At 35.1% G+C, this 26,629-nt stretch overlaps 1 protein-coding gene across 1 annotated transcript in view; it reads left to right on the plus strand.

The window, feature by feature from the left end:
- The window catches only part of ADGRL4 (adhesion G protein-coupled receptor L4), a 112,128-nt gene that overhangs the window by 73,013 nt on the left and 12,486 nt on the right, over positions 1–26,629 (plus strand). The window contains exons 9-13 of the mRNA XM_049616929.1: positions 1,092–1,297; positions 3,491–3,664; positions 5,072–5,275; positions 7,736–7,956; positions 8,079–8,145. Coding sequence (XP_049472886.1) covers positions 1,092–1,297; positions 3,491–3,664; positions 5,072–5,275; positions 7,736–7,956; positions 8,079–8,145 — 872 coding nt within the window. The remainder of the gene's footprint in view (positions 1–1,091; positions 1,298–3,490; positions 3,665–5,071; positions 5,276–7,735; positions 7,957–8,078; positions 8,146–26,629) is intronic.

A 26,629-nucleotide genomic window follows, 5' to 3' on the forward strand; every position in this document is an offset into this window, starting at 1 on the left:
TGTCCCTAGTTAATAAATATAACAATAATCATATTACTATAGTGTGTTAAATTTTACAGAAGCCTCATGTGTCATTTGATTTGTCTCCACCTTAGCCTAGTAAGTAGCTAGGGTGAGTATTACTATCATCATTTTATAAGTGAGGAAGCTGAAGTTCAAAGCAGTTCATCCATAGCCACACAAGTAGGAGCCATGACTGAAACCAGAACTTTTGATTCCAAGAGTAAATTCAGAATGCAAAGTTCTAAATTTAGTATCCATAATTCTGTGCAACAAATAGAGGAGGTGTATGATCTAAGTGGCAAGAGGAATTTTGAAAAGATAATAGATCTAGATTTTGAGTTGTTCACACACTTAATATCAGTAATAATGAGCTGTTTCAAAAACCAAGACAATGTGAGATCCATTAATATAGGTGTACTGTCTAAGCTAAGGGGAAGATAGTCACGTGGTAATCTGTACTGATAAGGTTACATTTTTAGTACTGGGTTATATGCGGGTCTCCTATGCATTTGGAGAGTGTCAAGGGGCACAGATAAATGGCTGCCTGGCAAGGCAATAAATTTCCTGCCTTGAGACTGCATAACTGTATGTCATCAATATTAAATAGGAAACATTTCAGAGGGCATGAGGTGGAACTCAGTGGCATGTGACAACTTGTTTAATTCTAAAGTTCCTGAATACTCTTAAATCAGTGATAACTTTTTTCCACTGTCTTTCTAATTCCTATATTTGCATAGCAAAGATAAAAAAATTTACCTTTTAAGTGAATGCATCTCACATCTTTGTTCTTAGGAGTTGGATATACATTTATCTAAGACTGTTTTTCTCCTAAATATAGCTTGTGCAAAGGGGATGTTATAGTCCATGATCAGTTTCAGAATCATAGAGGTCAGAGAATATGTCTTAATATGATTTGATTATATAGACATGGACTTATTATGACCAATGTATTGGTGTCTAGGTATTTGTACAACTGCCTTAGAGTAAACATTTTGACTGTTAAATTTTTATGTTTGAGAGCTTAAATATATATATATATATGTATATATTTATAAGAATTTAACTAAATCCACTTATTTGATTGCTAGGCAATGTTGCAGTTACATTTTTATATTACAAGAGTATCGGTCCCTTGTTTTCATCATCTGACAACTTCTTATTGGAACCTCAAAGTTATGATAATTCTGAAGAGGAAGAAAGAGTTGTTTCTTCAGTGATTTCAGTCTCTATTAGCTCGAACCCACCCACACTGTATGAACTTGAAAAAATAACATTTACATTAAGTCACATAAAGGTAAGCTGTTTTTCTGGTGACTTCTGGTTATGATTGTGAAACATTCGAAGTGAACATTTTTATTGTGTCACTTTAATTATATGTGAATTCTTCAGTTGAAAAATTGAAATAAAAGAGTAAAGTAATTTCAACTCATTTTTCTATAAAATAGGTTTTTACTTTCAGTGCTCTCTAAACTTTCTAATAAATATCAAGGAATTTTACACATTCGATTCTCTGAAATTAAGCTATATTTTATTTTTATTTTTAATTACATCATTCACTTTGGAAGTGTCTGTACCTTTTATGAATGAGTTATAAAAAACGTATCAAAGAGATAAATGTCATTTGTGCAATGACAGAGATGTTTGATTAATAATTGCCATTTGAAATAATATTTGCTGCAGGGATTTAGATGCTGATTACAATAAAATCACAGAGAAGTTTACAATATTTCATAAAGAAATTAGCTGAGACCACTTTGCTCTTTAATTGTTATTCTAAATCTTTCTGAAGCTCCAAAAAATTAAAATTATACCATAATAAACATTAGAAAGAAGTAAATAGTTTTTTTTATATACCTAAAAATGAATGAGGAAACTAAAGATTATAGATTACTCACTGCTTTTTTACAGTTGATGGTTTCTTGGACTTTCAATAGAATTTCAGTCCTAGTACCTGAATAAGGTACCTTTAACGCTCCATTTGAAGAGTCTTGAAGCTAGACAGTTGTATTTGCATATAATAAAAGAACATATATGCTTACATACAATACAAATGTGTCACTATAAGTAAAGACATCTAATGTAGAAAGAAACTAAATGTATAGAAAATACAAGAAAATAGTAGCTCAAACCTAAACATTGGTAGGCATTATGTTCAGTGCAAAAGAAGATGTGAAATGTTTTAAGAATGGAAACGAAACTTAGATATTTTCAGATGCTAAATGACCTTTAGACACTAGAAACAAAACATTGTTCTTTCACATTGTCTGATGGTTTTTCTGCAGTTTTTACTAGTAGAATGTTTTGGCAGCTGAAGAGATGCCAAGGACAACTCAGTTCACCAATCTCTGATACAATGACAGAATAAAACACAACACACATTTAAATAAAAATTCTTCACCAAAACCAATGGGAAAATTGATTGCCCTTAATCTTCCTCTGTGTTCAAATCTTTTATCCATTCAAATTAATGACCTCTATGAAATTTTATCACTTTCTTTGGAGAACACATTCACTAATTCATGGTTTCCCTCTTTCTTAGAATAAAATTTGGATCCTATCTTTTCCCTAAAAAAAAAAAAAAAGAAGCTATCTCCTATATAACAGCTTCAGTTTCCTGATTCCCTGAGAATTTATTTGCAATTTCACCAATTAGTATACACTTCTCCATTACCTCAAAGGAATATTAAAAGTAGTTGTCATAATAGTATTATGTTATGCTTACTTAATATAAGTATACGGTAAAGAAAACTCTTTTTACTAAACAACCATCCTGTAGTCTATGTGATCAGACCCAATCTCTGATCTTGTCTTCAACTGATCCTTATCTCATTCACTATACCCTAACTACCCTGTCATCTAGATGCTTCTGGAAGATTCCTATTCAGTCTTAACTCAGAGCTTTTTCATTTTCCATTCCAGCTGGAACCCTGTGTTCCCAAGTCTTCGGGGTTTACTCTCTCTAACTTCATTGAGGTATTTGCTTTAACATCATCTCCTAAGACTTCCTCAGACCAACCTCAACTACTTTTTTTTTCCTTTGTTTGGTTTATTTTTCTTGTTTAATCATTTCTCATCTCATGAAAATATAAAATCAACAACACAAATACTTTTACTGTTTTGTTCAATACTTTATTTTTAGTACTTGGGTCAGTGACTAATATCTAGTATATACCCAATAAACTTTTATTAAATAAAGATTGCATGATAATTATGTGTCATGCACTATTCTAAATGATCTCTTTGGATAATAAGTAATTCTCACAACAACTTTTGTGACACAGGAATTGATAAAATGTAGCACTGTTGCAGTAACTTCAATCCTTCCACATAACAATGGCATTCATTTATTAGCATTGATTTTATACTTTACTTTTAGGCAAGGTGTTAATTATATTGACATACAAAATGGTATATTAAATATGACAAATGTGATTCTAGATGTATAATTTTTTCTCTTTTTTCCATCAGTAAAATGTCTCTTTTTCAGACCACAGATAAGTATAGGAGTCAGTGTGCATTTTGGAACTACTCTCCTGACACCATGAATGGCAGCTGGTCTTCAGTGGGTTGTGAGCTGACATACTCAAATGAGACCCATACCTCATGCCGCTGTAACCACCTGACACATTTTGCAATTTTGATGTCTTCTGGTCCTTCCATTGTAAGATAATTTTCCAATTCATATTTACAAACCTGCCTATTTCCTTCTTTTTTCTTGGTTATTTCAGGAAAGAGAATTGATTTTTTGTGTTTCTTTGAGTGTAAATATCATATTTAGTTAATTGATAAAGCCCCAACATTATCTTTTTTTAATCTTTGCTTTCTTACCTACCATAACCTAAAAAAGTCTAGGACTTATCCAGTCTATAATAGCTAGTAGACTGTATGTTAAATATCTCTCCATTGACTCTTATGTTGCTTTTGATGGGGTGTCAGGGAGAGGGGAAAATGGGTGATGGGCTTTGAGGAGGGCACTTGTTGGGATGAGCACTGGGTGTTGTATGTAAGCAATGAACCACGGAATCTACCCCCAAAAACCAAGAGCACGCTTTACACACTGCATGTTAGCCAATTTGACAATAAATTATATAAATAAATAAATAAATAAGAAAGACATGAAAAAAAACCATTTACATATTTAAATGTATCACGGTTTTTAAGGGCCTTTGCTTTTGTCTTGAAAGTTTATTTTTACCGAGTACAAATTAGGTAAAAATATTTGACATCTGGTCAATAAGTATTAGCATATTTATAACTAATGCAATGTTTTAATAATGTAGAAACCTACAAGATTTTTAAACATGAAAATCTCTCTACAGTGAATAGCTTCATGCTATGTATTTCATATCATTAATATCTTTCTTTTACATTATATAATTTCTTATTTTATATCTCTGTATCATAATTATCATTAAATATCAGGTTAGTTTCTATGTCTATCGAGAATCCATCAAATATATAAAGTGGCCAGATAGATCTACCTCACCATGTCAGTTATAAAGACTTTTTTTCCTGAATGTTAAGTGAGAAAAGAAGCCTCTACTCTGTATATAAAATATAAATATTCATCTGGTTAGAATAAAATCAACTTTTCTCATTTCAAAGTCTTTCAGCTTTACTATTTTGATGTTCTATATATTCAGTATTTCTGATACCTTTGTTTAATGTGTTTTAGATGAATTGCTGCATAGGAATAAGACTTGTTATTACCATTGATAAATCTGTTTTAATTAACCATTTTCACATTACAATAATGAATTGCCTTTCTAATATCATGAAACTGATGACGATAACATTGTTAAACCATGTACTAATATACACTGTGCCCAGAAAAAAATCACTAATTACAGAACTTTTAAAGTGCTACATGATTTATATCATATTTCTCTGAATATTGAGCATTTTCAAAGGTACAAAATTTTTCTCATCTAAATGCACATTTGTATTTTTACATTTTATGAACATTTTGATTAATGTTACACCAAAAAGGAAGTTCATTATATGTTGTAGTTCCTTTGACAAGTTACTGAGTTATTCTCTTAACAGCTTTATTATTATTTTCCCTTAGGGTATTAAAGATTATAATATTCTTACAAGGATCACTCAACTAGGAATAATTATTTCACTGATTTGCCTTGCCATATGCATTTTTACCTTCTGGTTCTTCAGTGAAATTCAAAGCACCAGAACGACAATTCACAAAAATCTCTGCTGTAACCTATTCCTTGCTGAACTTGTTTTTCTGGTTGGGATCAATACAAATACTAATAAGGTATGTAGATCTCTCTCAATCTATTTTATTTTCTAATTTTTTTCCCTAAATATACATGTCATAAAATCATGAATTGTAATTAAGAGCTTAATGAGCAAACATAGTATATATTTTGTTCCTAAGTGTTTTCTAAGTTTGCTAATGTTAACATAACTAAAACCTGCCTGTGAATTTCATTAGGCACAGTGTCCCTTGTTAGGATGAACCACTGGGACAAGTGAAAACTTTGCTACAAACTGAAGAAATAACCTTTTGGTTTCTTTTTTGGCTTGTTTGTTTTGCTGTGTTTTTACCTGGGCATTAAACAAAGGCAGAAGGGACAGAGCGAGAATTGGAAATTAAAAGTTTATCTTAACATAAAAGCAGCTGGGTTCATAGGTTGAGCTATGACAAATAGGCTCCACCTAGTCATTACACTTTCCTAACAACCTCTTCCCCACCATTATTGATCTAGGGCCTTACCAGTTTCTATATTGTATTAGTCTGAGTCCTCCTAGGAGCAGGCATTAAAATGGGATTAAACATGCAGTAAATTAATTAGGCAGAATGGCTGAGAGATGATGGGAAGAGAGAGACTGGAGAGTCATCAGACCAAGACGCAAGTGAGTATTTGCATGAGAAGATGTGTAAAGGAAAGAAGGAAGGAAGTACAAGTAGGTGGAAGTGTTTGACACAGCAGTGCACTTTTCAGGAAAGTTCAGCACGGTTGTCAAGGAGTCCTTTGAGAAGACCTTGAGTCAAATCTGTGTCTCTGAATATGCCCCGATTCGAGAGACCCCCGGAAAACAAACCACCAGAGTGGTTTAAAGAGTCAAGAATCAAAGCCAAGTGGCAAGGGTCGTTTATTGCAGGTTCGAACCCGGTCCTCCTTGCACTCGTTGCCGGTGATGCTAAGAGGCCCCGAGCAAGGATCTTACAGCTTCTTTTATAGACAGGCACAACAAGTTAGGGGTTTTTTTGAGCTTACAGAGCTGTTATTGGTTGACATTTAAATTTGAACGCTCAGCAGAACTTGATTGGTTCCCGCCTTTATTTCAAACCACAACCGGGCACGCCCTGGCTGGTTTCGGGAATGGGGGGGGGGGGGTGTCTTTTCTTTGCAGTTGTGAGTACACCTGGTAATTTTTCTCTTAGTCTCTCATCTCAAGAAGAGGAAGGTCTTAGTAGCAGCAGCCTATGGGAAACATGAACAGGGCAATGTCTTTCCTAGTGCAGCTTCTGGAGCTCTAGGTCAATTGCCCTCCCTGCAGGTGGAGATTGGAGAAGTGCATTCTCATGGCCACAAAACATTCAATTGTCTCCACATCGCCGTCCTTGTAGAAATCTTTCAAGTATTGACACTAACCCCTAGATATCAAGGTTTTCTTCAGAAGTAGATGCCACCAAACATCTATTTTAAATAGTATACACTAGACTATAAACTTCATAACTGTTTTTGTTGTTGTTGTTTTGCAGTGGTGCTCCCAACACCTGCCAATTTTATATACCACCCACTATCCTCCAATGCCTTATTTTTCTTCAGTTTCATCCTCCCATTATCCTTTCCCTAAAACTATTCCTTAGAGTATTTTCAATTCTGTTTCACTTATCAAGTTTTTCTCCTTACCAAGCCATAGTTTAATCTCAATTCCTCACTAAAGTAGCTCCCAAATTTTGATTACCAGTGACCTCTTTGTTCCCAACTTTATATAGTACCCCCTAATATATTTTGTATATAATCTCATTATGCTTGGATTATACTCCTTTTTATTAAGTGCAATAGGTATGTAAGTGTGAATTATATTCCTTTTCCAGCAATAGATACTGTTAGTTCTATTAATACAGAAGTGTGTAACTACTTCTTTTTATATTATTTCTTCTAAGCCTAACTCCAATTCTATTTGTGAAGTAAATACTAATAAGTAATATTTAACTGAAATCCATCTTGAACTTACCTGATAATCTTACAGCTTACAGTGCTTCCATAATGAATTCTTTTTGTAAAATATATTATCCATCGTCCATTTTGTAAATTAATGTTTGTCATGATAATCAAGATATTTATTATATTTCATTTAGCATGGTATTAGCAATAATTTTCATTCTTTGAGCATGAATAAAATTGAGGAGGGTAAAGGCATCTCCAAAACAGAAATCAACTTAAATCATAACACAGAGATCACGTTTTACCTGTGACGAATCCACAACCGATCCCATAATATAAATGTATAAAACTGTAACTCTCTCTGGACAAGAACAGTCACTTAGTTCTGTCACGGGATTGCTTCGCAACTGGTGCTTCACATTGAAGAAGCTCACCTGGAAGTGGCACATCTTAAAAAACTGGCACTTGATGAGGATATTTTAATATGAGCAAGCATTGTATCAAGTGGCATAATTTATGGAGAAAGTCAGGATGTTATGTTATGCTAATGTTAAAGCAAACCCTGCTTATGGTTCCTTTCTTCCTTTGGTTTCTAGCTCTTCTGTTCAATCATTGCTGGGCTGCTGCATTATTTCTTTTTAGCTGCCTTTGCATGGATGTGCATTGAAGGCATACACCTCTATCTCATTGTTGTGGGTGTCATCTACAACAAGGGATTTTTGCACAAGAATTTTTATATCTTTGGCTATCTCAGCCCAGCTGTGGTAGTTGGATTTTCAGCATCACTAGGATATAGATATTATGGCACCACTAAAGTGTAAGTTAAGATGATCTCGTAAGTATTCGAAATGCAATTCTGAATATGCTTGTGTATCATTGAAAATGTTGCTTTGTGAAGTACGTACAAACATATTTATAGATTTATTATTTACTTTTCAGATGTTGGCTTAGCACAGAAAACAACTTTATTTGGAGTTTTATAGGACCAGCATGTCTAATCATTCTTGTACGTATATTTAAAATTGGTTCAAATTCCAATGATGATCAAAATTCTCAGCAATCAGGCATTACTCTGAGGGAAAACAATAATTTTGAGCACTTTACAGTATATCATTTTTTAACATTTTACACATATTGCATCATTATTGAGAAAAAATACATGTATACACATTAAATTCAGAGGTACTAAAACTCATCTGCCTCTCCTGGAGGAGGATATATTTCTGCATAACATACAGGAAAAGCATTTTTCACTTATCAGTAATGTCTCAGCACACTTCAATACTGAGAGTTTGCCAACCAGCTGATAATCTGGCGTTTCAGATGTTTACGTTATTTAATCTTTTATCAATGATCAGTGATCTCTGAAGATTAGACTGTCATCTTTATAGTTTCATCATCTGTATGTACCCTGTCATCAAGAAAGTGATTTTAAACTAAATTGCGACGTCAGAGACAAGAACCCACTATTTTTCATGAACAGACAAGTCATATATTGATAGTCCCATTTCAGTGAGGAAGAGGGCCTTTTAATTCTTATTGGAAGTGGTTTTTCAAACCTACAAATTTGGCGGGTGTTATGTTTTCCTTTCTAAAGAAAGACATTTTTAGATATCTCAAGAGCATTTCTAAGTGCTGTTAAGTTTTCAGAGCCATTCTGAATATAATAGTCGGTCAATGAATCTGGGAGGGCTGACAAGGCTCTAGAATGGAGTGAATTGTCAGTGGAGAAGCTGTAACAGTATTTTGGACAACTCTGTCACCTGTGTTTTGACCATAAGCTAGCCATCCTTTTTGAACTGTTTTTTTCTCTCACTCTTTCCCCTTGTGTTTTTATGGTTGTAAGGAAGCTGCTAAAGGGTGAAAGACTTGAAATGTAAAGCAGAGAGTTTCATCAGGGTTTATTTTTTAATGGTGTTGGGGAAACAGAGTGCATTCAGAGGCGGTATTTCTTAATCATCACAGAAAATTATTTCTAATTTTCACAGTGAATCTAGTAATATAACAAGAAATCATTAGCTAGATTTCAGCTAAAATAATTTCATAGTTTATTGTAATTCCAAAATTTTCAACCCACATGAGAAGATAGACTGCATGTTGTTCCTTTCCTGTATTTTTGTGCATTGCCCTGATAGGAGCATTTTGTATAAACACACTCCCTGTATATTCTGATTTTACTGATTCCCTCTCTACAGAATGGGCCATCTCTGGTACTGTTTTGTACAAGTGAAAGTTTTTTGGATCAGTAATTCTTATAACTAAGATAAGAAGTAGTGAGCTAGAAATTATAGTGGAAACAAGAAAAATAGGAGTATTCTGCTCTTAAGTAAGAAATGGAAAGTGTTCCCTGAAATTGTTTTTTTTTTTTACTTTTGCTTATGTAAGGGAAAAGATAACTTTGGATTATCTTATAGTAAAGTCCATAGACTTTAGATGGGCTTATCTAAAAATGAGTCCTACAAACTTTCCTAGATGCCTAAATGAATAACGTCACACTGTCCTAGGCTGGAATTAATGAAGCAATTTATCTTCCATAGTTTCAGTATGATAATCATTCCATTTAACCAGACGGTCAGGCTACTTAAGAAATAGATGAGGCACCTCAGTTTTATTCTAAAACTGAACAATGTTTATCTTCTTCAGTATCTTTAAAAACAGCAGAAATTCCTTAAATAATTATCAGATTGAAGTGAAGTCATTTATTGTTGTTATTCCCAGTTTTTCTGGCTAACACTGGCTTATTATTATCTTTGTTGTTGTTGTTGTTGTTTGTTATAATTTTATATTCAGCTATATGTTGTCGTAATTGTTATTATTCTGCTCTATGACACACTGTTAAGTGAAACACATCCTGTCATCCCAGAATAGTATACATCTCTAGTTCAGAGATGAAGTAAAAGAAATATTGGGAACCAAACATCTGAAAAAAGAGCCCCTAACAGTTTGGGCCTGACACTTCCCATGGGTCTGTTAAAGAGACAGTAGGACCAGCTGTAGCCTAGTAAGAGGACTGGAGATGGGGGCCTCAGGAGTAGTGTCTTAGAACTGGGAGTCCTTGGCCTTTGCAGGAGTTCGATGTTCTTTTTGAAAAGCTTTTCTTTTTGCTGCCAATAAAAAAACGTTAAGTGCTCCCCTATATTTTGAAGACAAGTTGTGGATGAGTACTCCAAAAGGTTTGCAGAATGGAATCAGAAATATAGTAAGAATAGGGGCGCCTGGGTGGCTCAGTCAGTTAGGCATCCGACTTTGGCTCAGGTCATGATCTCACTGTCTGTGACTTCAAGCCCCACGTCTGCCTCTGTGCTGACAGCTCAGAGCCTGGAGCCTGTTTTGGATTCTGTGTCTCCCTCTTTCTCTCTCCTCCCCAGCTCATGCTCTGTCTCTCTCTTCTCAAAAATAACCATTAAAAAAATAATTAAAAGAAAAAGAAATATAGTAAGAATAAAATTATCATTCTGATTCCAGATTGAATGCCAGCATGACTGGATTTTCATGTCTCCTTGATATATAAGAGCAGAGTATAATGATCCAGTATTGGCATGCCTGGGTGGCTCAGTCAGTTAAGCGTCCAACTTTGGCCCAGGTCATTGAAACCACGTGCTTCGTGGGTTCAAGCCCCCCATCAGGCTCTGTGCTGACAGCTCAGAGCCTGGAGCCTGCTTCAGATTCTGTGTCTCCCTCTCTCTCTGCCCCACCCCTGCTTGCATTCTGTCTCTTTGTCTACCAAAAATAAGTAAATATTAAAAAAAATGATCCAGTATCTATGAGAGCTTGATATATGTCCCCTGACTTTGGGCCAAATCTGAACATAGAGACTAGACCTGCTTTTTTCAGAGTTTCTTGCAAGCTGCATGTTTACCAGAGTATCCTTTGACATCAGGGGTGGAAGGGATCATTATATAGCATGCCTAGGAATAAAATGATGAAAGAACATACACAACTTCAGCTCTCCTATAAACACAGGAAACTTAGAGAAGTGGACAAAAGTTGTAGGGTTGCCTAGAAGGTTGCCAGGTCAAAGTGAAGTTATGCACAACTCAGAGAATCGGTTGAAGAAAGGTGAGGTTAAATGGTGGCATGACTGCCCTTCTCTGAAGAATAGAAGGGGCCAAAATGGAAAAGAAATACTATAAACACTAAGAAAATCACATATACCTCTAAGTGGTGGCCATCACATAAGCCAAGGTTACCAGCAATAATAAAAACTAAACTAAACCAAAGTGATGTCATGAAGCAGAGGAATTGAGCTTTATCAGTGAAGGGACAGCATGAGAGAAGCAACTATGCTGCCCCACACTCATCTACATTGATGTACTGAATGGAAAGTCATTATCCTATGTTTGGGTATATTCTGGTAGGTAAGGATGCCAAGCCATACAGTTAAGTTCTCCATGTTAATTAGGTGGTATGGGCATGAGGGGAGAAAAGGAAATAGAAGAATTATCCCCTGCTCACTACAGTACCAATGAGGATAAAGCAAGACAAAACAAATGACAAAAAACAATATATAATAAAATAGAAATGACGGATAAGATGTGGGAGAGATTAATATGGGCCAAGGTAATCATTCAACAGATCTTCATTGAGATGAATGAATTGTTTGTAGAAGGGGAAAGAAGCAAATTCTGCTTTACATACACCAGATTTTTAATGTGAATTCAAGAGGCCCCATAAATTTGCCAGATTTCCTTTGAAGGTAAACAAAGAACACAGACAAATGGTCATCACTGTGTATAAGACAATGCCAGAAATAACAAAATTATTATCATCTGGCTGTTACTAAGAATATTCGATTATTGTCATTTCACGGCTTCATCACTTCCTAGTCTGGATGCCATTAATTATTTATCAGATTTTCCTCCATAAACTTATCCATTTCTCCTCTACTTTCAGAATCAAACTATTGCTATCCCTTCCTAAGATTCTAGTATTAATGATGGGATTTTTTTTAATTTACAGTTTATTAAACAACTATCATTCATAGCTAATACTCAGTCTCCTTAAATCACTCACATTGTTACCATCTATCCCATGTTATAACTAACAAAAAATAGGATTTGATTCAAAATGTTAAGTGATTGGCTCAAGGCTCTAAGTCTGCAAATAAATATTGATACGAAAACTTGAAACTAGAAACTACCTTTCCATTTTATCTTGCCTCTTTTGCAGTTGCCTTATCAACCTACATTTCTGCTGCCATTATCAATTTCATTTTAACCTTCCCATAATAAACTGCCCCCAACTCAGCTCAAACAATAGCAACTATTAAAAAAATAACATTGATGTTAAACCTCATTATATTCCTGATATTAACCTAATCATTCTCCATGTTTTAGCACATTTAATCTAATCCTCCAAACAACTCAAATATGACTGTATGTATGTATTTTATTTTGAAGTTGGAGAAATTGAGACATAAAGTGATTACACAACTTGCTTAACAGCTAGTAAGCACCTGAGCTGAAACTCACATTCATGAAGTTGAACCCATGGCCTGCCTTCTTAATTCCAGGGCTGATATTTCCCTTTGTCTATCGCCCAAATTCTAGAAGCTGGAATGTGAAGTTCTCAGTAATTTAGCTGAATCCCGCCTATTTCCAGCCTGTTTTCACACTGCATATTCCCACAAAACAACTCCTTCAAAAACTTCATCCTTGTTAGATATTCTTGGATATTTTCTTGTTCCTTTGCACTCCAGTAATCCTACCACCTTGCAGTTCTGCCTGAAATCTTATCATTAATTAACACAGGACGTGATGGAAACCTTTCCAGATTTGCAACCAATCTCTCTCTCCAACATACATACCATAGAATTTTTATTCAAACTCTCTATAGTACTTTTAATGCTCTGTTTTGTTGCACACAGTAATTTTCTTTATGCGTTATGCTACCCATCCCCTACATCCAAATGCCCAAACAGAGCTATGAGTTTCTTGATTTGCTGACCATATGTTGCTCAATAATCAGTGTCATTTTGTTGCACAACCTTAGGGGCCGCCTCTGGTCAGTAAATTACAATCACTGTTAACAGAGCAACACTCACATTGCGTTTTCTATAAACCCAAGACTATCAAACAGGCTCTTTTGGCCACCCAGAATATAGGAGTATTTAGTAAGTCCTTAATAATTATCTGTATATTTCAATTAATCCATTAATAAAGACCACAGTAATAAATGGGGCAGGAAGAAACACCATGAGATCCTTCTAAAGCTGCGTGACTGCTCCGTGTCCTGGATGCCCAACACCTAAAATGAAGGTATCAGTGCCCACCCTATACAATAAGGCTACGGTAAAGCAAAAAGAAATGTTTTAGGAAAGGCATCCATTCTTTAAACTTAAAATGCAAAAATGCACAATAATTTGGAGGATAATTTTTGGCTCTCTTATTTATACGTTTTGTATTAGAAAATAAAGACTAATTTTAAAGCCATGGTTTGCAGAGTAATAAAAAAAAAATGTATGCAAGGAAAGGTATGTTTGGCCAATACTGTGTATTTGTGTGTATACATATATAATACATATATGTGTGTGTGTGTGTGTGTATATATATGTGTGTATATATATATATATATATATATATATATATATATATATTTAAGCATAAATCCTAATTTTTAAAATATTGGTGAAGATGTGGCAGCATTTAATTATGGCAAGATAAGATTTAACATACGTGCCTGTTACTTTTTGGAATGTGTTAAAAGTCTCTAGAACACTCTGCCAGACAAAGTTTAACTGAAATTGAAACAAAGTGTAAAATATCTTAAAAGCAATCAAAATTACATAGAATAAAAAGACAGGATAAAGACAAAATGTAAGCGCAAACTTCAAATGTAAATAGATAAATTAGTGTTGATTCTGTTATGCTTCGCCTTTTAAACGAGTTATATGATTAATTTCGTGACTTACTCTAAACAAATCTGGGAGGACTTGCACACTCCGGAGTAGACATCTCTGTAGAGCAATGGCAGTACTTTTCATTCATACATGGAATTCTTGCATTTCTTCTGTAGAGGAGGGACTAAGTCCTGCAAATGGTGTTTGCTTGTTTTTATGAATGAAACCCTGAAGTACGTCAGGTTTGGGATTATAATGTAAAATACCTTTAAGACAATATGTAAATGAGTAAGAACTGAATTCGAATCAGCATTGGTGGCTTTTTCTACCCCCAGGTATGTTGCTTCAAAGGAATACTCAAGCTTTTAATCTCCTCTGATAAGTGTTAACGATTTGGGTATTTGAGGAGCAACATTTTCTGCATTGATCAAATGAAATTTCCTCAGGTGTTGACTCATTAATATTAAGGATCTCTTAGAAATTGGAAGTATAAACCAGTGACCCCTCGGATTCTATCTAGGAATCGCTACATTTAAAATGTTAAGATTGTAACTATACATAAAAAGCCCTAGCCATGCTTTTGAAAGATGGAGCTGTACAAGAAAGAGGCTTCTAAATCTTTGTAAAGCAAGCTGCAAACTGAAGATAATTTCCATAATTCATTTCTTTCTTCAATATTTTTAATCTTTAATGCTGAATCCTTTCAACTAAAACTGCACAAGCGATTAGATTCAAATACACAAATATAAAAAAAGAGTTGGTGAAAATAATTTAACTTTTAAGTAGAAATTGAAGTTTCCCATAGACATGTTCAGTATTGAAGAATAGAATTTGCTTGATTGAGGCAAATACTAATTAAGCTGTGTCCAAATAAGGCATTTTCTTTTAAAAATGGGAGCTTCCATTTGAATTTAAATCACAGCCCTTATAATTGAGTGTTTCTATATTACTACTCCTAGCGCCTTCCTTTTAGGTTTGCCCAGATTTCCACTCAGTTCTTTGTAGTGGCCTCCTCTAATTGTTCTTTCTATGTCTGCAATCTCTTAATTCCCTTTCACCAGGAAATGCCTATTAAAACCTCCTCAAAAGTGAATTCCTCACATAACCCTTACACAAGGGACAGTGTCCATGTATGTTTATTATTGTGTGAGCTATTCATACTACATTTTTTAATTTCACAGACTGCCCAATCTTGAAAGAAATGCAAATATTATAAAACAATATAAAGTAAAAAGTGGATATTTTATCCCACACTCAATATTTTTCATAACCACTCTTTTTCTTAATATTTGCCCTGCTTCCTTCCAGACCTTTGGCATGTGCGTGTATATGTGCACACACATTTCACATACACATTTATACAAACTTAAGCAAAAAATTTGATTACAAATAAAAAAACCCTGAATCGTTTATAACCCACAATACATCATATTCATCTTTCTTTGTTATGATATGCAATTCTCCCATTTTATCATTACATATTGTGTATATTATGCTCTAATTAATTTTACCACTTATTGATGAACATCTAATTTGTACCTAATATTTTCTTATTATAAATAATACCGCATGCACAGGGAATTCTTGTTCCAATATAGTTACATGCATCCATTACATAAAATTGTTAAGAAATGCTTCTTAGGAGTAGAAATGCAACAAAACACAATGTTCTAAATTTACGAATGGTCTCCAAAATATTTACTTCAGTAGATACTTATACCAACAATATTTGAGGATGTCCCTTTTCTGACATTTTTGCCAACACTAGATATTACTATTTACTATAGTGTCTGTATAGCTACCCTGGAATATATAAACCCAAGGGAAGGATTATGATAGACTGGGGTTCTGCAACAATGGCACTGCTGACACTTTGGACCAGATCTTGTGGGAAGACCTATCCTCTGCATTATAGGAAGCGTAGCAGCATCTCTGGCTTCTACTCACCAGATGCCAATAGCACTGCTACCACAGCTGCCTGGACATGACAACCAAAAATGGTTCCAGTACAGCCAAACATCCCAGGGGGAATGATATCCCTGATCCTCTCCATTAGGAACCACTAGTCTAGACTTGGACATTAATCATCTTCTATAGGAGTGCGTTTGGCAGCTTTCTTTAAACAACAAAAATATTTAAAAAAAAAAAAAGAATTAAAATCATAACTTGGGCAATGTCCTCTAGATAACCCCGCTGAAGCTATACTGGAAACACTAGCCCTTGTATATTTTACATGTTATGGATAACAACACAGACATTTTCATTACATCTTTTAATTTAATACCATCGTGTTTGTTAGATGCATCGTTTAGTGACCTCTGTGGTTCAAGGCATTTTACAATTCTAACCTTTTCTTCATATTACATATTAATAAGCATTTCAGTGCCTGTAACATTTTGTTACTTTCTTTTGTATTATTCCAACCTTCTTGGAACAATAATAGCTAGAGTTTAAAAGAGAAAAAGTGGAGTTTTAGAACAATACTTAACATAAATAATACATTTGTAGTTTTCAATGCATTCTCATACGTGGAAGTTATATTCATACCTTCTCAGATAATCTCCTTGGGATTTGTACTAACAAAGTTTCATAAAAATTGAATAACTTTATAGAAATTAGAGATCCAAAAAGAATACTAGAAAAAATATCCCTTGGGTCTCTCAAGGCCAATTAGAAAACACTGGCCAAGGTGAAGCTCATCACTGGTATTTTGTTTTATAAATATAGCTTTACAGTGAGGGATGTTACATCATGATATAGTGAAAGTGAGTTGGTAAAGCAAGGTATCATTAGAATTATTATTCACTTCACATTTGTATAGTCTTTTAATCTTTACAAAACCCTTTTAACACCTCAGTTAATCCTCACAAAAAGCTTTGGTAGTACAACAAAATGTAAATAGTAATAGCATTTAGTAAGAGATAATGTGTTACTAGATTTTCACTAAATCTATTAACTATAACTTTGACTTATTTATAAATCCCTATGGGGGTTCTGCTATTTATAACTTTTTCAAGTATACCAATTCCTTGAGAACTGGTTATACTAAAGCAAATTATGTACATTCTTATGTGGGCAACAGATAAAACCTTCTACAACAGATAAAAGCTTCTACTCACTTAAAAATCCTTAAACTTGGCCAAAAGTTCAGTACTTGTTCTGATCATTCTTGTACCTCTGATCTAACTCTGAGCATAATACAATGTCCTTGCTGACATTGTTGGTTGGTCTGCAACAAAAATGAGCCCTTCTTTCAATCAGTCTTTATTAGCATTTGCAGAAATCTTATTCCACACATGAGAAAATATTTAATCTTTCCTGTAAGTATTTATTATAACCCTCCATCTCCTTCAATATTCTCTGCAAAATACAAATGACTCATTCTGAGACCATGGACTATCTGTGTGGCTGTGTCTTGATTTCTGTTTCTCATATGTAAATGTTGTCATGTCTAGTTTCAGATTTTTCCAAGAAAGGAACATTTAAAATTCCTTCTGATGGGGGCGCCTGGGTGGCTCAGTTGGTTGAGCCTCTGACTTTGGCTCCGGTCATGATCTCACGGTTTGTGAGTTCGAGCCCCGCGTCGGGCTCTGTGCTGACAGCTCAGAGCCTGGAGCCTGCTTCGGATTCTGTGTCTCGCTCTCTCTCTGCCCCTCCCCTGCTCATGCTCTGTCTCTCTCTGTCTCAAAAATAAAACACTAAAAAAATTAAAAAAAAAAAATTCTTTCTGATGAAGAAAGCATGCCTCCCAATGACATCTGATCAAAAAGAGACCCCAAGTTGTTCACTATTAGGGTGCAGCCTTTAGTCATTAGAGCTTAATTCACACTTATTTGGGTAACAGGCACCATTTTGTCTGTACTTTAAATAAGTGAGAACTAAGGTTTAGCAAGCTTAGGCAATTTACTCAGAATTACCCAGCTACTGAGTGGTAGAGACAAGCTCATGTTTTCCAGATTCATGTTCTGCACCTTTTCACTACCACATGTCCTTCCCTTCTGAAGGTTGCAGATTTTTGTTAGGTCCATGAAGATCTTGTTCTCTCTTCCAGATTTTGGCAAACTGTCTTAGGGTTGAGTTGTGAAAGATCTAGCAACTACAGAGTTTCAGAAAATCATTCACAAAATTTCAGTTCTTTATTTTGCTTGTGAAGGTGTCAAAATAAATTATTTTCCATATTGTTGAAAATGAGGGAAATCTTGGCCCTTATAAATATCTCTTCCCTCATTTTGTTTTGCTTTATCTAAATCTTGCCAAGAATATCCAACAACTAACCAAAATACCCTACCTAAAATCCTGACTATATCAGACTACAGATCAGTATGTGGAATACAGATAGTATAGAGATTTACTGTTTCATTAATTCATATTCATCAATAAGTAATTTCCAATGCTCTGTTTGACATCTAATTGCTCAAATTACGGGGCACCTGGGTGGCTCAGTCGGTTAAACGTCCGACTTCGCTCAGGTCATGATCTCGCGGTCCGTGAGTTCGAGCCCCGCGTCGGGCTCTGTGCTGACAGCGCAGAGCCTGGAGCCTGCTTCAGATTCTGTGTCTCCCTCTCTCTCTGACCCTCCCCCGTTCATGCTCTGTCTCTCTATGTCTCAAAAATAAATAAACATTAAAAAAAATTAAAAAAAAAATAATTGCTCAAATTCCTTTTTCCATTTTCTGTCATTGAGAAGAAGCTAAAAGGTGAGTTTAATGCTTCACCCATTTTTAATTGTCCTCAATTTCATATTTCTAGTTAGAAGATTTATTTTTTTAGAAAAAAAGGCTTTGGGGTTCTTTGAAAAATTATTATGATTTTATTTAACTAATATTACTTTACCAATATAGGTAATATTAAATCAAAATAAAAGTACAGGTAGTATGAAAAGAAAAAACCTGGGAAAAAATAGGTATAACACTTTGAATATTTCAGAATAGGTCAAAAACTTTATCAAGTATTAAATCCCCAGGTGAGGTTGTGCTAGAAAAACTAAGGGGATGTAAATGGAGACAGTTGCTCTCAAAAAGTGCATCAGGTTGGGGTGCCTGGGTGGCTCAATCAGTTCAGCAGTTAGGCATCCAACTTTGGCTCAGGTGGTGAACTCGCGGTTTGTGGGTCGAGCCCCATGTTGGGCTCTGTGCTGACAGCTCAGAGCCTGGAGCTTGCTTCAGATTCTGTGTCTCCCTCTCTCTCTTCCCCTCCCCTGCTTGCACTCTATCTCTCTCTCTCTCTCTCTCTCAAAAATAAATGAACATTAAAATTTTTTTTTAAATAAAAAAAGTGTATCAGGTTGACATGTATAAACAATTCTAAGACAACACACATTAGTGTACTTGAGGTAATATTTTGGAAAGGCAAAGCTGAACATCTTTCCACCCCTTGTTTACCTCTTTCTTGGCTTTATTGCTCTTGGAGTCAAATCTAAAATCTTTAACAAAGCCTACAGTAAGGTGACCATATTCACTTACTTATCACCAAAATCTGTACCTTTTTAGGTTCACTTTTAGTGAAAGTAGGTAATGAAAAATCATTCAGATTGGGTTCATTTTATTGATGGACCCATAAAAGAGCTCCAATCAAAAATCTATTTTCAAAAGTAATTTTTTTGACACAACAACAGTGATTTTGAATAGAGCACCGTGTGACTGACAGTGATGGCCATTTTGAAACCTTCTTCCACTACTCCCTGATGACAAAGGAGAAAGCTGTCCCTAACCACTCATGCCTGAGCCTATTTGAGCAGACGGGGCTGTTTATGCTATATCTGGACAGAGTCTGGAGAGGGAGGTGGGATCTTACTGGTTATCTTCCATGATCTTACTGGTTATCTTCCATGTTTGAGCACATGTGACTCACACACAGTGCCCCAAGAGACATGACAGGGTAGAAGTGGAGATTACCAAACATACTGGGCTTATCTTAATAAGATGTAAACAAAAAAACTCGGACAAATGCTAATCTGAACAGAACACTGGGCAACAGGCGTTAAAAATACTGTGCCCAGCTAACAGGGATAAAGTGGACACTTTACTTTGGGGGTACTGCATGTTCTGGCCCCTGTCAGCCACATGACCCTCCCATGGGATTTTGTGTTTTAATCACACTTCCTGCTTTACATTTTCTGAGCAGGGCTTCATACCTTCCCATCTCAGCACCTCTGCAGTAAAATGGCTCCCTGTCACTTCCCTCCCGCCATCCCTTCATCTAGGTAATTCCTGTTTGTCTTTCAGATATCAACTCAAAAAACACTTTCTGAGGAAAGTCCTTCCTGACTCATTGATCCGTAGTATACTTTTTTGTGTTCTATGACTTCACAGAAACTCACTTTTTTAAAAATTGTTTTCCTTAATTTATAATTACCCATGTATTAGTTTGAATAACTGATTAGTAATTGATTCATATGTTTCCTCCAGGAGACCATAAACTCTTTGAGAGTAAAGCAGCTTTATGGATTTTCTCTCACTGTATTATCCTTGAGGTTTACCAGGTAGTTATCACTCAGGCAATAATGCTGGGTAAATAAATAAATGATGCAGCAAGCACAGTATTTAGTCAAAAATGTTCATTCCTTTCCCCCAAAAGGAAATTTAAAGAAATCATCACCACCGCAGAAATGGGATTATTTTGAGAGGACTTCTCCAAAGAGATAATACCTGAAGCATTCCTTAGAGCACATCACTTCTCCTTCATTTCTTTTCTCCTTAGAAATGACTGTTATATGTATCTGTCTGCATTGATCTCTCTATTTAGGGTATGCTTTCACTCAGAATTCTAACATTGGCATTTTATGTTTAGCTGAATAAAGTGAGGTCCTGGCCGAATCATGTGCCAGATTTCAGAAGCCAACTGGTAAAAAGTATACAACGTGGGTTCTTTCTGTGCCCTGGATTTCTAACATTGACATGAAGATATTGATGCCAATTCTATATACAGAGTTACTATAAGAAAAGAAATAAAATTAAAAGAATAAAAGCATCCTTCAAAAGTTAAAAAAGGAAAATTTTTAATAATTTAGGAGACATTCTTATGACTTTTCCATTTTTACCTTTAAAATTGGCAATAGCATCAGATACATCTTTGAATTTAATTGGGTAAGATATTTTAAATATAAGTTACAGTCAAATGATCTATATATAAGTTTATGTGTGTGTGTGTGGTGTGTGTATATAAAGTTTGTGTGTGTGTGTGTATTGTGTGTGTATGTGTGTGTAAACACACACTTTTTTTTTTTTTTTACTAACCTCTATCTTCTTTTTCCACAGTAAGTATACATAAGGAAATTATTTCCTTGCTTGTATCTTAACAAGGGAGATTTCATCACCGGCTTTTCATTGTCACATTAAATGGAACTGTTATAAATGTTCTTCACATATAGTTTTTCTCATTTGCTTTTGTTCCTTTTCTAATATCTTGCTACGGCTCATAACCATCTACAGTTGAAACCAGCTACAAAAATAAGCCCATGGAATTCACTTACACCCACGGAATCACTTTATTCTTCATGTTTATACATTTCTAGTTCTCTCCACCTTTTGATTCCATTTTGAAGACAGTAAATTACTCTTTCAAACACTGAAAACAAGTTCGGCTATTGAAATATTCCTAATGGAAACATGTTAAAAATACAGAGTGTGAATTTTTTAATGTCTAAGATGATTGTATATCAAGATGGGATTTTTAGGAGTGCCTTGGGTGGCTCAGTTGGTTAAGGGTCCAACTTCGGCTCAGGTCATGATCTTGTGGTTCGTGAGTTTGAGCCCCACGTCGGGCTCTGTGCTGTCAGCTTGGAGCATGGAGACTGCTTCAGATCTGTCTCTGATCCTCCCCCGATCATGCTTTCTCTATCAAAAATAAACACTAAAAAAAAAAAAAAAAAAAAAGGATTTTTAGCCATAATAAAATGGAGCAATTATTCAGCAATTACTTGAGAGGATGTGGGAAGATATTTTCCGAATGAGGCCATATGCTTCCTACTTGTGATTAAGACTGTTGTTGTGACTTACGTGCCCAAGACTGTGAATAATGAATATACATCATAAAATCCAAGGGTCTGACCTTTCAGTTAGAGGCAAAATATTGCATATCCTCCAAGGTATCCACACATAAAATAAAGGAGGTGCAACTTCATCATTTCTCTATGCAAAATTATTCCTTGAGGGTCATTACATTTTAATAATGTATAATATATCCCTCAGTTTCTATTCCTATATCTATTTATGGATAATAGATTTCTAATAAGATATTGTTTTGTCAAAATCTGCATGATGTGAAACAAAACAAATTTTTTAAATGTTTAATCAAATTAATGGTTGAATGCTTCTTCACATGGATCATAAAGGATAACTGAGATTTAGGTATTCCATCCTTCATCCTTTTATTCATTCAGCAAATGTTTATTGAGCATCTTTTATGTACCAGACATAGTTCTAGGCCTAGGGAATATGTCAGTGAATAAAATAGAGAAAAGTCCTTACCCTTATGGATCCTGAATTCTAGACCAGGAGTCAGCAATGGCCACAGTCCACAGTCTGTTGTTATAAATTTATTTATTTATTTTATTTTATTTTTTACTGAAACACATTCACTTGTTTGTGTATTGTCTAAGTCTGCTTTAATGGCATGGCAAAGTTCAGTGTTTGTAAGAGAAACCATATGGTTCTCAAAACTTAAGCTATTTACAACCTGTCCCTTTGCAGAAAAAAAAATTCCTGACCTCTGTTCTACACTTGAGTGATTTAAGAAAAGATAGCTATCCTCTCCCATAAAATATCCCAGAATATAATATTGGGTTCCTGAAGAATATGTTTCTTATATTTAAGTTATCTGGTAATTTTAGCTATAGATTGCCTTTTGAATTACTCCTACCTTTTCTATAAACCTTTGAAGATACCCAGATTTTTGACCTGGAAACTTCAGTTCTACCCTAGAGGAGTTTCAACAAAAAATAAGAAATTGTTTATATGAACAATAAATGTTTGACTTATTGTTGAATTATACTACATATTGTTAAAGTATTTATTTTGCTAACATTGTTTTAGGGGAAAGTCCTGAAAGTGGAAAAAGATCATCTGTTTTCTATTGAGGTCATATTGCCCAAAATAAAGACTGAAAGGTATAAGTCTGATATAAGGTGCTTTTTATAGGTCCAGTGAGACTATATCACAAAACAATTCTTATCCAAGTGTGGAGTAAATATGTTATATTTATCATTGGGCACATCAAATGTTGAGATAATTTGGAAGAACACACTTCTATATAAACATAATTTCCATTAGTGATAATAATTGATGTTCCTTGAGAATTTATATATTGAGCACTATTCTAAGTACTTTATATTATTTAACTTACTATACATAACCCTTTATGATAAATAGTAATAGTATCCATATTTTACATAGGACAAAATGAAATACAAAAAGTTAAATAAATTGACCAGTAAATAAGTATCAGAACTAAAACTCAAACCCATGAAGTGTGGCTCTGAGTCCATTTATCCTATTTATTTTGAAGTTGCTTCTGTTACTTTTTTTAAGTGTTTATTTATTAATTTTGAGGCAGAGAGCATGCAAGTGAATGTGGGGCAGAGAGAGGGAAAGAGAGAATCCCAAGCAGGTTCAACACTGTCAGCACAGAGCCCAGTGTGGGGCTTGATCCCACAAACCTTGAGATCATGATGTGAGCTGAAATCAAGGGTCCAACGCTTAACCAATTGAACCACCCAGGTGCTCCACATCTGTTGTTCTTTTCATACTGTCAAATTATATGTAAGGTAATGATCTCCAAATTTTTCAACTCAAGAGCCCATCAGTAAAATATATGTACCTTAATAAATAGTTTACATCTTGAAAAATTGTATATAGGGGCGCCTGGGTGGCTCAGTCAGTTGAGTGTCCTACTTCAGCTCAGGTCACGATCTCGCAGTCCGTGAGTTTGAGCCCCGCGTCGGGCTCTGGGCTGACGGCTCAGAGCCTGGAGCCTGCTTCCGGTTCTGTGTCTCCCTCTCTCTCTGCTCCTCCCCCGTTCATGCTCTGTCTCTCTCTCTATCTCAAAAATAAATAAACGTTAAAAAAAAAAAAGAAAAATTGTATATACTTAGTAGTTGCCTAATATGACCTGTCACATTATATGATATATACAATATATATTATTACACATTCTGAAAATATAAATTCAAAATTTTGAAGATAACAATGCTTCAATTTAATAATTCTCACTAAAATATTATTAGATTTTTAAATGGAATATTGATTACACTTTTAATACAGCAATCCAAAAGTGTAGATCTAAGTTCAGTTTAACACTTGGTTTTAATGGTTATCAGAACTGATACTTCACCAAGAGACATTAAATCTGTACTTTTGTGTGAATGTATAGCCAATAGATCACACTGAGTGCTCTGTTCTAACATTCATTTCTTCACATCTTCAGTAATGCTTTCTAATTGCACTTTGAAATAATATTACTAAAAGGAATGTGTATTTAAATGTATAAATGAATGCATTTAAGTTTGTGCCATATTATTTTCCAGATATTATTTCAATTAACGTACCTCATCATGGAGAGCAAAGCTGTTTTCCAATGGTGCATGACTTTTTAAAACTCGAAGTAGAAAACATTAAGAAACTGCTAAGCATGTATTATTGACTTTAGAGAAATTATGTGTTGAATTGATTATTACTTTAAATATGATTGAAAATTGTGGATCTAAATGCATATTTCAAATAGCCCTCTTAATAATTTGAATTTTTAAATGACATTTTATCAAATCTGAGTAGAACTTTATGTATTTTAATTTGGTTGACTTACATGGACTTAGAGCTTGGATAGCAACTTACCATATAAGTAGAAAAATAGTCAGTTCTGTCATTGTCCCATGTGTATATTTTTTAAAGATTTTTTTTCTTTTTCTTCTTTTTTTTTTTTTTTTTTTTTAATTTTTGGGACAGAGAGAGACAGAGCATGAACGGGGGAGGGGCAGAGAGAGAGGGAGACACAGAATCGAAAACAGGCTCCAGGCTCCGAGCCATCAGCCCAGAGCCATCAGCCCAGAGCCATCAGCCCAGAGCCCGACGCCGGGCTCGAACCCACGGACCGCGAGATCGTGACCTGGCTGAAGTCGGACGCTTAACCGACTGCGCCACCCAGGCGCCCCATATCAGGATTAATTTTAACCCATAGTATACTTGGAGACACTTTAGGTCCTAATTTTTTACTTTGTTCGTGTTACTTTGTTAAAACTACATAAAGTTTAAAAACATATTCGTGTTACTTTGTTAAAACTACATAACTACATAACAACAGGGGCAAACCTCTCTACCTTTAGGAACAAACACTCATCTTGCTGAATGGTTTTTTTTTTAATTTTTTTTTTCAACGTTTTTTTTTTGTTTGTTTTTTTGTTTTTTTTTTTTAATTTTTGGGACAGAGAGAGACAGAGCATGAACGGGGGAGGGTCAGAGAGAGGGAGACACAGAATCGGAAACAGGCTCCAGGCTCCGAGCCATCAGCCCAGAGCCTGACGCGGGGCTCGAACCCACGGACCGCGAGATCGTGACCTGGCTGAAGTCGGACGCTTAACCGACTGCGCCACCCAGGCGCCCCTTGCTGAATGGTTTGAGAGCATGAGTGTCATATATATTTTAAATAGTAAATCCTGGGGAGCCTAAGTGGCTCAGTCGGTTAAACGTCTGACTTCGGCTCAAGTCATGATCTCACGGTTCGTGGGGTAGGGCTCTGTGCTGACAGCTCAGAGCCTGGAGCCTGCTTCAGATTCCCTGTCTCTCTCTCTGCCCCTCCCCTACTCTCTCTTTCAAAAATAATAAATAAACATTAAAAAATAATAATAATAAACCTTTATTTTCCTTGGAAAAGTATCAACGGCAATTCTAATGTGTTTCTCCTATGACCCAGTAGATTATTTTAAGGCATTCTACCTGACCACCAACATGGACCACATTTGAAGACTATCGCATTCCTAGATTCTTTGATCACAGAGAACAGTGAAGACAAGCGTCTCCACTAGGGGATCACTGGCATAACGCACTAAATCCTACTCATGTTTACAAGACCTTCACCACTGATGTCTTGACTAAGTTCAATGAACACTAATGCCAGACAGCTGACCATGTCACTACTCATTACTGTTTCACTCTTCTACTTTTGACCATTTTTAAAATTAAGTAACTATTAGCAGTTAATATAATAAATGTCTAAACATTTAAGTTTGTGAAATTTTCAATGCCAATTTAATTTTTCTTTACTGGCCCTTCATCTGTGGTTTGGTAGTTTTGTAAAGAGCTTAAGGCCATTATCTTCCCTACCCTGTCTACTAGGTACGAACCTTTGCCCTGGTACTTCCTACTTGTGTCACCTTGGGCACATTATTTAACCTCTCTGTGCCTCTGTTGCCCTAATTGTGAAATAAATGTAATGATAGTGATAATATTAAGAATATTAAGAATTACCCCCATAAAAGTTGGAGTGAGGGTGAAATGAATTAAAAATAACACTAACAATAATGTATAGCACACAGATATGCTCATAAATATTGTTTTTGTTATGGACCAAAGTTTCAATGTTACAGCAATTTATAACTACCTGCAAAATGCTTTTTATCCCAGAACAACTGTTCACCCAATTGTAAATCCCAGCAGCGCAT

This window comes from Panthera uncia (genome assembly GCF_023721935.1).
Source record: "Panthera uncia isolate 11264 chromosome C1 unlocalized genomic scaffold, Puncia_PCG_1.0 HiC_scaffold_4, whole genome shotgun sequence".
Lineage (NCBI taxonomy): Eukaryota > Metazoa > Chordata > Mammalia > Carnivora > Felidae > Panthera > Panthera uncia.